The sequence below is a fragment of the Equus quagga genome, chromosome 4 (assembly GCF_021613505.1).
Source record: "Equus quagga isolate Etosha38 chromosome 4, UCLA_HA_Equagga_1.0, whole genome shotgun sequence".
Classification (NCBI taxonomy): domain Eukaryota; kingdom Metazoa; phylum Chordata; class Mammalia; order Perissodactyla; family Equidae; genus Equus; species Equus quagga.
Genome location: NC_060270.1, coordinates 24999446 through 25013136, shown reverse-complemented (window position 1 = coordinate 25013136; position 13691 = coordinate 24999446). Strand labels below are relative to the sequence as shown.

At 48.8% G+C, this 13691-nt stretch overlaps 1 protein-coding gene across 14 annotated transcripts in view; it reads right to left on the bottom strand.

The window, feature by feature from the left end:
• KALRN (kalirin RhoGEF kinase) overlaps positions 1-13691 on the bottom strand; it is a 637395-nt gene that overhangs the window by 133021 nt on the left and 490683 nt on the right. For all 14 annotated transcript variants that reach the window (XM_046658061.1, XM_046658067.1, XM_046658063.1 and 11 more), the window contains one exon: positions 4013-4259. In XM_046658061.1, the coding sequence (XP_046514017.1) occupies positions 4013-4259 (247 nt within the window). The remainder of the gene's footprint in view (positions 1-4012; positions 4260-13691) is intronic.

Below are 13691 nucleotides of genomic sequence, written 5' to 3'. Positions count from 1 at the left end.
GCCCACTTTTAAATCAAATTGTTTTTTTGTTGTGCAGTTGTAGGAGTCCTTTATATAACCTGCATACTAACCCGTTCCAATGCATCTTTAAGAATCTCCTAAGTCTGATACTGGGGGATGCTAAACCCAAAAAGCAGTGGCTCTCAACCCTCACGAGCATCAGAATTACCAAGGAACTTAAAAAATACTGATGCCCAGGCCCTTGGTAGCTCTGAATTAATTGGTCTGGGATGGGATGTGAGGCATTAGTATTTTCCAAAGTCTCCAGGTGGTTCTAAGATGTGTCCAGAATAAAAAACCACTGCTATCCAGTCTTTGTCCCTAGGGAGGCGCTGCCCTCCACCACTTACTGCTGAGAAAGTGAGAGTGGACTGGGGAGAGGAATGACTGGGTGCCACAGGGCCCAACCTTTGTGAGAAGCCCTCTGATGCCAGGGTGGCAGGAAAGTAATAGGAAAGGCAGCCCCCGCCCCCCAACTTTGTCACACAGCCCCACCATCAGTCCTGTGCAGACATATCAGGAGGAAACAACCCGCCACTGTCTCCGGGGAAGGCACAAGAGGGAAAGATGGGCGTGGAGCCAGGAAGCCCAGTGGGCAGAGTGTGTAGTGCAGAGCACTGAGAGAGGAGGAGGGTGCCCTGGTTCCACTCCAGCTCTGCCGCCAACTCTCCCTCTGGCTTCGGGAAAGTCACCTCGCTTTCCTGTGCCCGAGAGTGTCCCTGGAAGAGAGGAAACTGGGCTCCTGCCGTGGTTCTCAATGCTAGCTGTGCCTTGGATTCACCTGAGGAGCACTTAAAACACAGTGGCCCTCAGGCCCTACCCTGGAGACTCTGATTCCAGTTGTCGTAGGTGGGGCCTGAGTGTTGTCATTTGGTAAAGCTTCCAGATGACTCTATGCAGTTAGGGTTGAGAACCTGGGCCAATGGTTCTGCAAGTTCCCTCCTTGGTGCTGACATTCCGCAGTTCTGCCTCCATCTCTGGGGGTGACAGTTGTGCCCTGAGTGCTCATGTGGCACTAAGCACACACCATACAGACACTTCCCTGCCTCTCACGGCCGCAGGAGCACTGACTTGATGCTCTTTGCAAAGGTTAGGAGGAGCAGCTACCTTCTAAGAATAGAAAACGAAATGGATTCTGACCTCCAATGACACCGTATGAGGCCACCCTGTCCTATTCCACGACCCCCAGAGGAGGGTTTCGTTCTCGATCTAGTTGTGCATAACTTATAAGGTGGCACGCCCGTGGGAGATAAACCACTGGTGAATGAAGAAAAGACCAGGTGGCCAGCGGGTAGCTAGTTGGAAAGGGAGAAGGAACAGTTTATTGAGTTTTTGCTAAGAGGCCAACACTCTGGGCAGGCCCTGGAGAGAGGGAGGGGGTTTTCCAAGCTGGGGATATATGGAAGTGCACATACTCTCCGATGAGGCCTTGTTAGGGCCCCAAAGGATGCTCCATGAAGAATAGTGACTTAGGTCCCCACTGCCAGGAGTCGGGCACCTACATATGCTGAGACCATACAGGTGAGAGGGTGGTGAGAGCTCATAGGTTGCCATTTGAAGGCCCAGCCTAACTGGTCTACGCTTGGAGAGAGGGGAACCAGTCTGCAAAAGAAAAGAGCCAAGGAAATGGGTGATAGGCATTGGTGAGGTGGCGCCTTTAAGAAGCCATGCCGGCTGGCAGAGTTAACTAGAAAGTTCTGTGACAGCCTCCTTCCCTGCTTTCTCTCTTGTCTCTGTTTTGCATCCCTCAGCTCCCATTGTCAGTTAGTTCTCCACTAACCCCCTCCCTCTTGAGTTTTCACCCTGAATGCTTCACCTCCTGCTCAGGATCACAGATCACTCGACTGCTCTCTGCTTCTCCACCTTGGGTTTGCTCCCTCCTGCCAAGCTGCACATGTGGGGGCCCCAGCTTGGCCAGGGGCAGGGAGGGGATGCGCATCTTACCCCGCCACAGGCCAGGGAGGCTGGGATTATGTCAAGAAGTCTCAGGTCTTCTCTCGAAGCTGAGTCCTTCCTAATGGAGCGAACCACAGCGGGACATCTTTGACAAATTCCCCTTTCCCAGCAAATGAATTGCTGTCCTAGGTTTTGTCTCTGGATGGGGTCTCCAGACTGGACTTGTGGGAGTTTGTATTATTCTGCTGAATAATCTATGATAAACGATGTAATAATTATAACAACCAAATGTATTGAGTGCAGGGAACCGTCCTGGTTGTTTTGTCTGTATGATCTCATTTCACCCTCATAATTCTAACCTTTTGTGCTCCGGTTTCCCCCTTGGTTAGACTTCAAACAACCACGTTCCTGAGTTTCTCTAGTGGCTGCTTCAAAGGACTGAGGAGCTGCACTGGCAATTTCAAATTCCACACAACTTTCTGACACAATTCTTCCTTGGTCCTCAGAGGAAAAGGGGGAATAAGCGGGTGATGACTAAGCTGGGGGAGAGGAGCACAGGTGTGTGTGTCGGGGGGAGGAGAATTAGGTTTTAGTTTGTATTATTCTCCTGGTAGAAAAAACCCAGGAGGGGCCGGCTCCGTGGTGGAGTGGTTAAGTTTGCGCGCTCCGCTGCGGCGGCCCAGGGTTCGGATCCTGGGCACGGACACGGCACTGCTCGTCAGGCCACACTGAGGCGGCGTCCCACATCCCACAACTAGAAAGATATGCAACTAAGATATGCAACTGTGTACAGGGCGGGTTTGGGGAGATAAAGCAGAAAAAAAAAGATTGGCAACAGTTGTTAGCCCAGGTGCCAATCCTTAAAAAAAAAAAAAGGAAGATTGGCAACAGTTGTTAGCTCAGGTGCCAATCTTTAAAAAAAAAGGAAAAAACCCAGGGGGCCGATGGAAGTCGGGCAGCACCAAAAATGCAACCTGCTATCGCCATCTGGTGGAGGAAAGAGGAAGCCAGGCTTTGGAGAGAGAACAAGTTGCAATTCCAGAAACGGGAACATTTCAAACATGCACCCCGTAGTATCTGCTAGGAAGCCTGCAACAGGTGTCCGTGGTGACCCTCGGTCCTGCCTCCCAACAGAACCAGGTACCTAGTGCAGGTCTGCATAGCAGGTGCCCTGATGCAGGTTATCTGACTAGTTAGAGAAACAAGCTCAGAACTAAGTTGCTCTCTGGGCCTCAGTTTCCTCAACGTAAAATGAGTGACTTCAAGGCCCTGCCAGCTTGAATTTTGAAGTCAGTGGTTGTCATACTTGCGTGTGCATTGGAGTCCCCTGGAGGTCTTGTTAAACACAGATCACCGGGCCCCACCCTGGGCATCTCTGACCCAGCAGGTCTAGGGTGGGGTCTGAGAATTTGCATTTCTAACAGGTTCCCAGGGGATGCTGATACTGCCAACACAGAGATACTGCCCCCCTACTCTGGATACTCACTGTTCTAAGTAGTTCAGTCTCCCTGGTGTGAGAAAAAGTGAATAAAGAAGCAGAAAGCTTATATAAAACAATACAGAGCTTATATAAAATAGAAGCCAAGGCTCAAATAACTTATCCATCAAAGGCACATAAATGAGTGTCTCGGACCCTGGCAGGGCTGAGGGGAGAGTCAAACCCGACTGTCCCTGGGTTTGCTTGGTGCCTCTGTGTCAGCATGAGCAAGGCTGGGGGTTTGGGGTTAGGGGGCCTGCAGTAGCTGTGGAGGGGAAAGTGGTTAGTGGAGAAAGGAGTCTAGGCTATAGCCATAGGTAGACGAGGACTTTTTAGAATGAAGGGTGACACAATGGGAGAGCTGGAAGAGATCTTAGAGGTCATCTAATTCAACCTTCATTTTTAAGGTGAAACTGACTCAGAAAAGTTAAATGACTTTGCCAAAGTCACACGGCTATTTGGTAGCCCTTTCTCTTCATATTCCCAACCCAATTTCTTCACAAGCAGATCCCAGAGAAATCCCACAAGGCCAAAACGGGTTCATGAGAGAGGTTAGTTCCACAACGGTCTTCAGTTAGAGTAGGCCAGCATCCCCAGCCGCCTTCGGGTCCACATCCCCTCCCCCTCCATTCTCCCTACCTTTCACCAAGGGGAAGAAGCAGTCCATCTCCACGCTGCTTCGGGAATGGGAGATGCACAGGGCACTGCTGGGGACCAGGCCCTCCTGAGGGGGGCTCCGTTCCGTGGTGCGCACCAGACACCAGCCCGGCCGCTCGCTCGGCCGCTCCAGCAGCTCCACCGTCTGTCCCACCTGGATGGTCAGCTCGCTGCTGTGGCCTGCGTTGAAGTCCTGGAGGACCACGGTCAACTCACATCCGCCAGAGAGCTTGGAGGTGATGGGGAGTGTGGGGTAAAATGTGAGGGCATGGGGGAAGGAGATGGGCGGGTGAGAGAGGAAGGGGAGAAAGGACGTGTGGGAGCAGAGGAGGAAGACAATGAAGAAAAAAAGGAAAAGATGGGATTCAAAGTGGAAAGAAGGCAGAAGTGGGAATGGAAAAGGGAGTTGGGAACAGGAGAGAAAAACAAGAAAAAAAAGTAATTAAGAGTGCCGTCGAATCACTGAGCCATTCCAGCTGCGGCCACAGTCTGGAGCCCGCCCAGAACCAGGGCTTTGATTCCAATTCCTTCTTGTTTGGGTGGAGTTCTTGTCATTATTCCTTTGCCAAGCTTCCAGCTTACTGTGCCTTTAACCCTCTTCCCCAGTGTGCCCCTTTACTCCTTCTAAGGGCTCTACCCTGTGCCCCATATCTGCCCCGACGACTACCCCTCAGACTCTTACCAGGCATCATTTCTAACTCACTCTCACATGATTTAGTTGATGTTTGGGAAGAATGGAAGAGCTGATCTCCCTTCTTTCTAACCCCTGTGAGCTCCCCATCCCCACCCCTCACTGGAGCCATTAGCTAAAGAAGAACGAGGCTTCAACACAAGAGCAGAAGCAACTATTTATCTGGAAGGGGAGCAGAATTCTTTCACTGTAGCTCAGCTATTAGAGGCCGGGGGAAAGAATGGGAAGGGAAGAAAGGGGTCACATCCTACTTAGGAACTGTCCTTAGTGCTCCATCCTGCCCTACCTCCAGGCCTGGCCCTTCCCACCGCACGAATCTGGGGCAGAATCAATAAAACTGGGTAGAGAGACCTGGAGATAGGACAGCCTCTACTAGTTGAACACTGAGACTTTCAATTTCCCCATGAGAAACCTTTACTCATTAATTTGTCTCCTAGAGGTAAGCACAAAGCCTTCTTCTTGGAAGAGCAGCTGCACTTAGGGGCTGAGGGAGAGGGAGGGAAGGGCAGGAAGCGGAGGCCCAGAGGCCCAGCTCGGCAGTCTGTTCTCTAAGGTTCAGCCCAAACAGCCATTTGGGGAGAAAGGCCCTGTACCACCTCCGGGGTACTTGACTTCAGTCTGCACATCTCTGACTTAAGCCTTCAGGGCCTGCCTTATCTACACCAACAGCCATATGAACGCATAGTCCAAATATGTTGTGCAGCTATTTCACACATGTCCTGGGAAGCTTCTGCTGAATGGCAAACACTGGGGCATCATCGTAGGTCAGGAATCAACAGTTCCACCAGGACAAAGAGCTCACTGTGCAGGACTGTGAGAGTTCTCTATTAATGGAACTTGACTGTCACAGTGGGCTTAAAAAGGTTAGCATGATGCATGAGACTGACAGTTGCAACATGCATCACCACCAACCAGAGCAGGGAGCCCATTGTAAACACACTCCCGTGGATGGGCACCATAGTGCCGTCGGGAGTAGAGCAGGACGAGGAATCTGTAGGTCAGAAGGTCAGAAAGAAAACCATGCTTGTTGGCTCACTTTCTCCATTTAACTTTGCTGGTCCTATTAAACACACAGGCCCCACTCTCCCACTCTCCTAGTGCTATCTTCTCTAAAGTCTCATTTAGAGGAGGATGTTGTAGGACGGTAACGCCTCACGTCTGTAGAGTGCGTGCACAGTGTGCAAAGTACCTTCGCATGAATCCTCACAATAACCAGGTGATATTAGCATCTCCATCTCATACATCAAGAAACTGAAGCTCAGAAATGTCAAGATCTGTGGTTGGAGCACTGAGTCTGCATGAAGATCACCTAACGAACTTATTAAAAATGCAGATGCTCTTGCTGGTCCCTCTCTTGCCCGAGCCTCCAATCACACGAGGCTCAAGTTAGGGCTCAGGAATGCATTTTTTTTTTTGTAAGATTGGCACCTGGGCTAACAATTGTTGCCAATCTTCCCTTTTTTTTTCCCCCCAAAGATTGGCACCTGGGCTAACAACTGTTGCCAATCTTTTTTTTTTTTTTCTGCTTTATCTCCACAAATCCTCCCTGTACACAGTTGTATATCTTAGTTGCAGGTCCTTCTGGTTGTGGGATGTAGGATGCTGCCTCAATGTGGCCTGACGAGTGGTGCCATGTCCGCGCCCAGGATCCGAACCCTGGGCCGCCGCAGCAGAGCGCACAAACTTAACCACTCGGCCACGGAGCCAGGCCCAGGAATGCATATTTTTAGCAAGGACCCCCAACTCATGATTCTGAAAAGGGGGTTCCTGGGATACTGGCTGATAAACACTGGCTAGACGGTTTCCCACAGTCACCCAGCTGGACTCGAACTCAAACCTTGACTACAAATCTCAGGCTCCTTAAACTACACAGCAGGGCAAGTTAGATCAATATTTTTAGGTGTGTTTATGGTTGGAGAGGGTGGAGGCAGGTGGAGGGAAGAAGACATCAGTGACCTGAGCTACTGGTCCTCTCAGAGTTTGCTTGGCCTACATCAGGTCGCTTAAACTTTTTGGATTGCAATCCTTTGTAAGAAATACATTTTATATCTTGACCAGTCTACACCACATAGGAATAGATGTATCACTAAAACGTTAGCTTCATTCTGATATTCTGTTTCATTTTTTGTCTCAATTGCTGGTGGCATCCCACGAAATTGATTCCACTCTCCACTAATGGAATATTTGTAGAATGCTGGCCTAGATGGCCACAAAAGTTTCCTCTAACTCTGAGAATCCCTATCACTGAGCTTGCACACTTCAGTGGAGTTGCTCCTCTGTGCCAACGTGAGGTATGCAGGGTTATTTCCTGGGGGTCAAGTGTGCACGTGGCCTGAGATGTAACTTGCAGCCCTTTTGCAGATGGTTGAGGCAGAGTAGAGGGGGCCTGAGGCTATGGTTGCAAACAGCCCAGCATGTCATCCAGATACAAGGCCCACTGCCCCCAGGGCAAGTTACAGACAGACCCACTGGCGAGTGTGTGTGTTGTGGGGTGGCTGGGGGAGTTGGGGGAGGATAAAGAGCCAAGCTGTGTGCTTCTACAATTTGAAGACCCAGTTCCTGGAGAGAAGCCTGGAAACACCACTAGATGGTGGGGTTTGCCTCCTGTAGGCTGCCCACTTCACATAGACAGAGGAGAAAGTGGAAGGAAGATGACTAACAGGCAATGTCTCTTGTGCTCAAGCTTTAGATCCAGCCAAAACCCATTATGGTTCAAACACAGGATGAATGTCCTGGTTCACATCACCTCAATGGCTTGGTCTAAAAGATTGATTACACCAGGTCCCCATCCCAAGGCATGAAGGTAATTCCAAAGAGTGGCAGCCCAGGGGGTTAGGGGAAATGGATGAGTCACTGGTCAAGCAGGCTGTCCCTGAAACCATCCCTCCTCATCCTCTCCCCACAGCAACAGGGAAGCCCCAGGGAGCCCAGGGGACTCGGGGTTCACACTTGAGAAACACTGCTTCAGAGAACCCACGACTGGAATCAGTACTGGAAAGTTCTAAGAGCTCCTGCCAGTAGGGCAGGGGTCAAGGGCAGAGGGGCCAAAAGACCTTTGAGGACTCTTGGCACTCTTAAAAGGCTTTTACTTGCAATCCTTAAAACAACTCATTCATGCTTGGTGCTTAAGCCTTCTCCTGGACTGTGATGAGTCATACCACCTACTGAACGTTAATTACACAGAGTGTGCCTCTCATCAACCAATAAAAACCAAATTCCCTCACAAATACTAAATTATCAGTTTCTTAGAAATGTGCACGTGTGTTTGTCCTTCCTGCCCAGCCCTGGCGTGTGTCAGCAGATCTCCTCTCACAGAGCCCAGGACCATTATTTTTGTTTCTTCCTCTTTCCATTTTGAGAGGACCCGTGAGCACGTCCCCACTCTGGCTGTTGCTTTCCCTTTGCGGAACTCCAGTCCTTTCCAGCGGCACATTCTGGAAGTTCCCATTTCTCTCCCTGAGCTAAATCTCTGGTCCCAGGAATCTGAACAGGGTTATCCAACAGCTTGTTGTAGAAAATGCTGCAAACAATCTCTCTGCTTTCACCTAATTCTTTTCTTCTCCACAGCCTTTTAAGAGCTGTTTTAACGTCCTCGTTTGCCAATCTTTAGATTTTTATCTTAAATTTCTTGGCACATTCATTTTCTAATTTTCCCTTTTAGGCCTGCAGATCATTCTTCACATTTGGCCTCACTTTTTTTTGTTTTTTAAAGATTGGCACCTGAGCTAACAACTGTTGCCAATCTTTTTTTTTTTTCCTGCTTTTTTCTCCCCAAATCCCCCCAGTACATAGTTGTATATATATTTTAGTTGTGGGTCCTTCTAGTTGTGGCATGTGGGATGCCGCCTCAGCATGGCCTGATGAGCGGCGCCATGTCTGCACCCAGGATCCGAACCAGCGAAACCCTGGGCTGCCAAAGTGGAGCGCGCGACCTTGACCACTCGGCCACGGGACTGGTCCCCAGCCTCACTTTTAATTTTCCTTGTCAGAGATGACTCCTTTATGTTTTCTTAATTCTTCTTCTTCTGGCAGAGCCTTCTTTCTCAAAAATCTCCCTGCACGGGCTCATGCAACACACAGCTTGTCTCGTAGTTGTTCCCCCATCTGACTCACTGACCACTGAGACATGGACGTGGAGCTGGAACCATTGCCCTTTAGTCCTCCTTGCCTCCCTACTGGGCTTGTCATTTGGCCACTTGATCCCTCCCTGGGGAGAGCCATTCACAGCTGAGGCAGGACAGAGGATGCTGTCTCAACTCTCTCTCTCAAGGTCTATATCTCCCACATACTGACTTACTTTACAGATGACTTTATTTTAAATTGTCAGTTCCTTGAGCATCTGCTTCCTCCGGAGTATGCCAAGCCTTCCCCCTAACCAGCCTCTATCAGTTCAAACCTACCCCAGGTTCTGAGACCAAACTTATTCCTACTAGGGAAATGTTGGGAGCCCTGAGTTGGGAGCACAGACCCTCAGCATGAAGTCAGGTGTGTCTGGGTCTCCTCCGACCTTGTTTCCCAGTTTCTGTAATCTTCTCTTATCTTACTCCCTTCACCATATCTCCCCCGTCAGCAGCAGGTCCCAGTCTGGCTTTTCCTGCTGAGTCTGACTTGGTCCTGTCCTGGGAGCGTCTCATTTTCTTGGTCTAGCTCCCTAGGACTCTGCCCAGGATCTGCTAAACCTTTTTTTTTTTTGAGGAAGATTAGCCCTGAGCTAACTACTGCCAGTCTTCCTCTTTTTGCTGAGGAAGCCTGGCCCTGAGCTAACATCCATGCCCATCTTCCTCTATTTTATATGTGGGATGCGTACCACAGCATGGTGTGCCAAGCGGTGCCATGTCCGCACCCGGGATCCGAACTGGCGAACCCCGGGCCACCAAGAAGTGGAACACGCGAACTTAACCACTTAACCGCTGTGCTCTGAGCTAACATCTGCCACCAATCCTCCTCTTTTTGCTGAGGAAGATTGGCCCTGAGCTAACATCTGTGCCCATCTTCCTCTATTTTATATTTGGGACACCTACCACAGCATGGCTTGATAAGTGATGCATAGGTCTGTGCCCGGGATGTGAACCGGCAAACCTCGGGTGGCCAAAACAGAACTTGCGAACTTAATGGCTAGGCCACTGGGCATCCCCGCCCCCCCCCTTTTTTAATAAATTAATTTTCTTTATTATTATTTCATTGAGGTCATATTGGCTTATCTGCTAAACCTTTTTGATGCTAATTGCTCCCTGGATTTCCTCCCATTGCCTACTGCTGAGTCATCATCCAATTCTTTTCCTCGCTTCCCCAGTCTCTCTCCTTACTGGGTCCCAGCCTTTCCGGGTGGAGCCTGCTCCCCTGTTGCCCAGGCCCCAGGTGGACTTTGGCCTCCACACTCCCGATGCTTCCCCAGGGCAGAAGGAGCTCCTCACGTCCTCACTTTCCTCCTGCTCCTCAGGGACAGTGTGTTGCCTCCTCTCCTGCATATAACGCTACATGCACAGAGGAGACTTCATAACCATGCTCAGTTCTTACTCGTATTTGCCAGAAACTATTGCTTTCATTTAGGTCCAGTTTTGCTTGGTTACTATTTGGAGATTAACTGAACCTCCCTCTTGTATAAACAGTGTGAGCTAGATTATCCCTAAGAGCTTCCCCATGTGATGGAAAAAGAACACAGTTATTCCCTGCCGGTTTCCTAGTGACATCCAGATAGCTGGGACAGCATCCCACCCAGCATTCTATGGGGCCTACTGTTGTCACTTCTGGGCCTTGGCTTCTGCGTGCCTCTGCGCCTCCATGTTATCCTCCTAAGGCAGCACAGCCTAGTGGTTAAGGGCATGGACTCTGGAGCCTCCTCGGCTGTGTGACCAGGGGCAAGTTACTTAACTTTTGGTCTCAGTTTCCTCAACTGTAGAATGGGGGATAATAACAATACCTGCTTCGTAGGTTGCTATGAAGATTAAATAATACTTTTAAAGTACTTAGGACAGTGCCCCGAGCAGAGTTAGCTCTCTAAATGTTTGTTTAAAAATAAATTCTAGAGGGGCCGGCCCAGAAGCGTAGTGGTTGGGATCCTGTGCTCTGCTTTGGCTGCCTGGGGTTCATGGGTTCAGATCCCAGGCACAGACCTACAGACCACTCATCAAGCTGTGCTGTGGTGGTGACCCACATACAAAATAGAGGAAGATTGGCACAGATGTTAGTTCAGGGCCAACCTTCCTCAGCAAAAAAAGAGAAAGATTGGCAATAGATGTTAGCTCAGGGCCAATCTTCCTCACAAAAAAATAGATAAACTCTAGAGATATTAATTATTATTATATAACTTTGAGGGGAAAGTTAGGAGTAGAGAAGAAATGGAAAAAAGAAATCAATTTTGATAGTACATTGTCTGGGAACAGACTGTACCAGATGTATACAGCCATGTAAATTATTATGTAAATAAATTTTTTTTGTTTTTTTGAGGAAGATTAGCCCTGAGCTAATATCTGCCATCAATCCTCTTCTTTTTGCTGAGGAAGACTGGCCCTGAGCTAACATCTGTGCCCATCTTCCCCTACTTTATATGTGGGATGCCTGCCACAGCATGGCTTGATAAGCGGTGTGTAGGTCCACACCTGGGATCCAAACCCGTGAACCCCAGGCCGCCAAAGCAGAGTGCACAAACTTAACTGCTACGCCACTGGGCCAGCCCTTAAATGAATCCATTTTTTCCCCCTTTTTTATAATCTTAATGGAGTCTTGCCCTAACCCAGGCCAACTAGAAGAACTGGCCTGAAGGCTGTCCAGGGAAGGTGACTCAGTTGACTTTAAGGGTCCCCCAAATCAGCATATGCTTTTCTTGTTAAAAACAAGAGGGTGGTGGGAGCCCTGATCCCTTTATGGAAAATGAGATTCCCTCCTGCCTTTTCCTTCCGCACTGCTTTCCATGCACCATCCATCTGAAGGAGCGCCCCCTTCCCACCCGTCTGATAACTGCCCACAGTACTTGCCACCCGAGCCGAGCCTGCTGATAACTATGAACATCAGCTTCTGACACTGCTTCACCAAGTGCTTGGATCTGCTACTCCGACAGGCAGAGAAGCATGCTCAGCAGCGCCCATCAGACCTCCTCTTCCTCTCCTGGCTGCCGGCCTCTAACTCCCTCCATCTAATTCCCCCACAATGCTTAGCCAGTGTGAGGGTCAGGGTTCTCTGAATTCATGTCTACATATGAATGGCAACATAGGGGGCCTTAGAAAAACGTGAAGTCAGAGGGTGTCTATCTGGCATGGTTTAAAGGACACTGAGAAGGCCTGCCAACTCCATTCAAGACTGTCCTCCTCTCCCCAACACCCCCTGCACCTGCTGCTAGTGCCTGGAATCCCATCGTCAGAGATTAATTTCATTTCATTAGGTGACATCCCTCACCATGAAACGTCCCAAAGCAGAGTCTGCACATGACTCCTTTCCAGTTGCAAAAAGATGAGAAGCAGCACGTGGATGACATGTGGGTGCCATGCAGCTGTCCTTATAGGGCTTTAAGCATGCAGATGTTCACGACAGCATTTTTTTAATCAGAAAACTTAACAACCATGACATCAAAAAATCTCCTAAAACTAAAATACAAAAATCTAACATGAAGGGAATGGCTGAGCATTTACGATACATCCACTAAGTGAATGTTTAATCGTGTAGCCATTTGATATTTATAAAGCTTTATAATAGCTTACCTCAAATAAAGTAAAAAGGGAGAAAAAGGACAGGATGTAAAGTCACATATATAACTGTGAAGAACATTATTAACAACTTAATAACCCTATTCATAGGAAACTAACAGGAAGGAAATTCATCAAAATGTTAAGACTGGCTTTGTTGCATGGGAACTCTGGGTGAGGCCCCCTCCTTTCTGATTTCCAGTACTGCCCAATACTTCTCACCTAAGAGTTATTTTATAATGAAAGTAAGAATAACATCAACAATAGCCACCTGTAAGACAAGTCAACAGTGTAATGGGGAACAAATGCAAATATTCCAAGGAGGCATAATACTTTGAGGAAAAAAAAAAAAGTGGGTAGTGGATGGATGGATAGTTCCCAGTTCTGCTCCAGGACCACTATGTGAGCTTTGGGGAAGCTCCAAGCTGCTGGTAACACCTCAGTGTAACAGCTTCAAGATCCATTCTATAAACTTCTGTTCCCTGCACTCTTGTGAAACTCAGATGATCTCTCCAGAAACCAGGTCCCTTTACATGACTTAGTGCTCTGCTTTTATCCTGAATTGAATTTTGAAACAGAGGTATAAAGCAATGACTGGGCATTGGGCAATACTGTTGTGGAGCCCTGGGACATCTCCAATTTGTATGTTGGTAGCCCATCGAGCTGCCAGGTCCAATTAGTCTAAGGCTGAGGATTTGCTTTATCTTTGTTTGCTGGAGCTGGGGCTGCTGCTGACCACAACTGAAGGAGCTAATTGATTTAGTGTTTCCCATGTGCTGAAATGGAGGGCAGAACCCCAGAGAGGCAGAGAGTATGGTCTGCAGTCAGTGTGAGTCTCATGAATTGCATAGTAATTAAGAGTGGGAAGGATGCAGGAGTGGGAATCAGGAGGCCTTGGTGCTGGTACAGGTTTTTCCTGTGTGTGACATTTGGAAAGTCCCTTCCCCTCTCCATACCTGAAGTCCCTCATTGTTTTTTTTTTTTTTTCCTGAGGAAGACTTGCCCTAAGCTAACGTCCATCACCAATCTTCCTCTTTTTGCTTGAGGAAGATTTGCCCTGAGCTAACATCCATGGCCAATCTTCCTCTGTTCCTCTATTTTTCATATGTGAGTTGCCACCGCAGCATGGCTGATGAGCAGTGTAGGCCTGTGCCCAGGATATGAACCCATGAAACTGGGCCGCTGAATGGAACACACTGAACTTAGCCACTATGCCACTAGGCTGGCCCCAATTTCCTCATTCTTAAGATGAGAAAATTGGACTTCTGGGTCCCTTCCAGTTTTGATATTC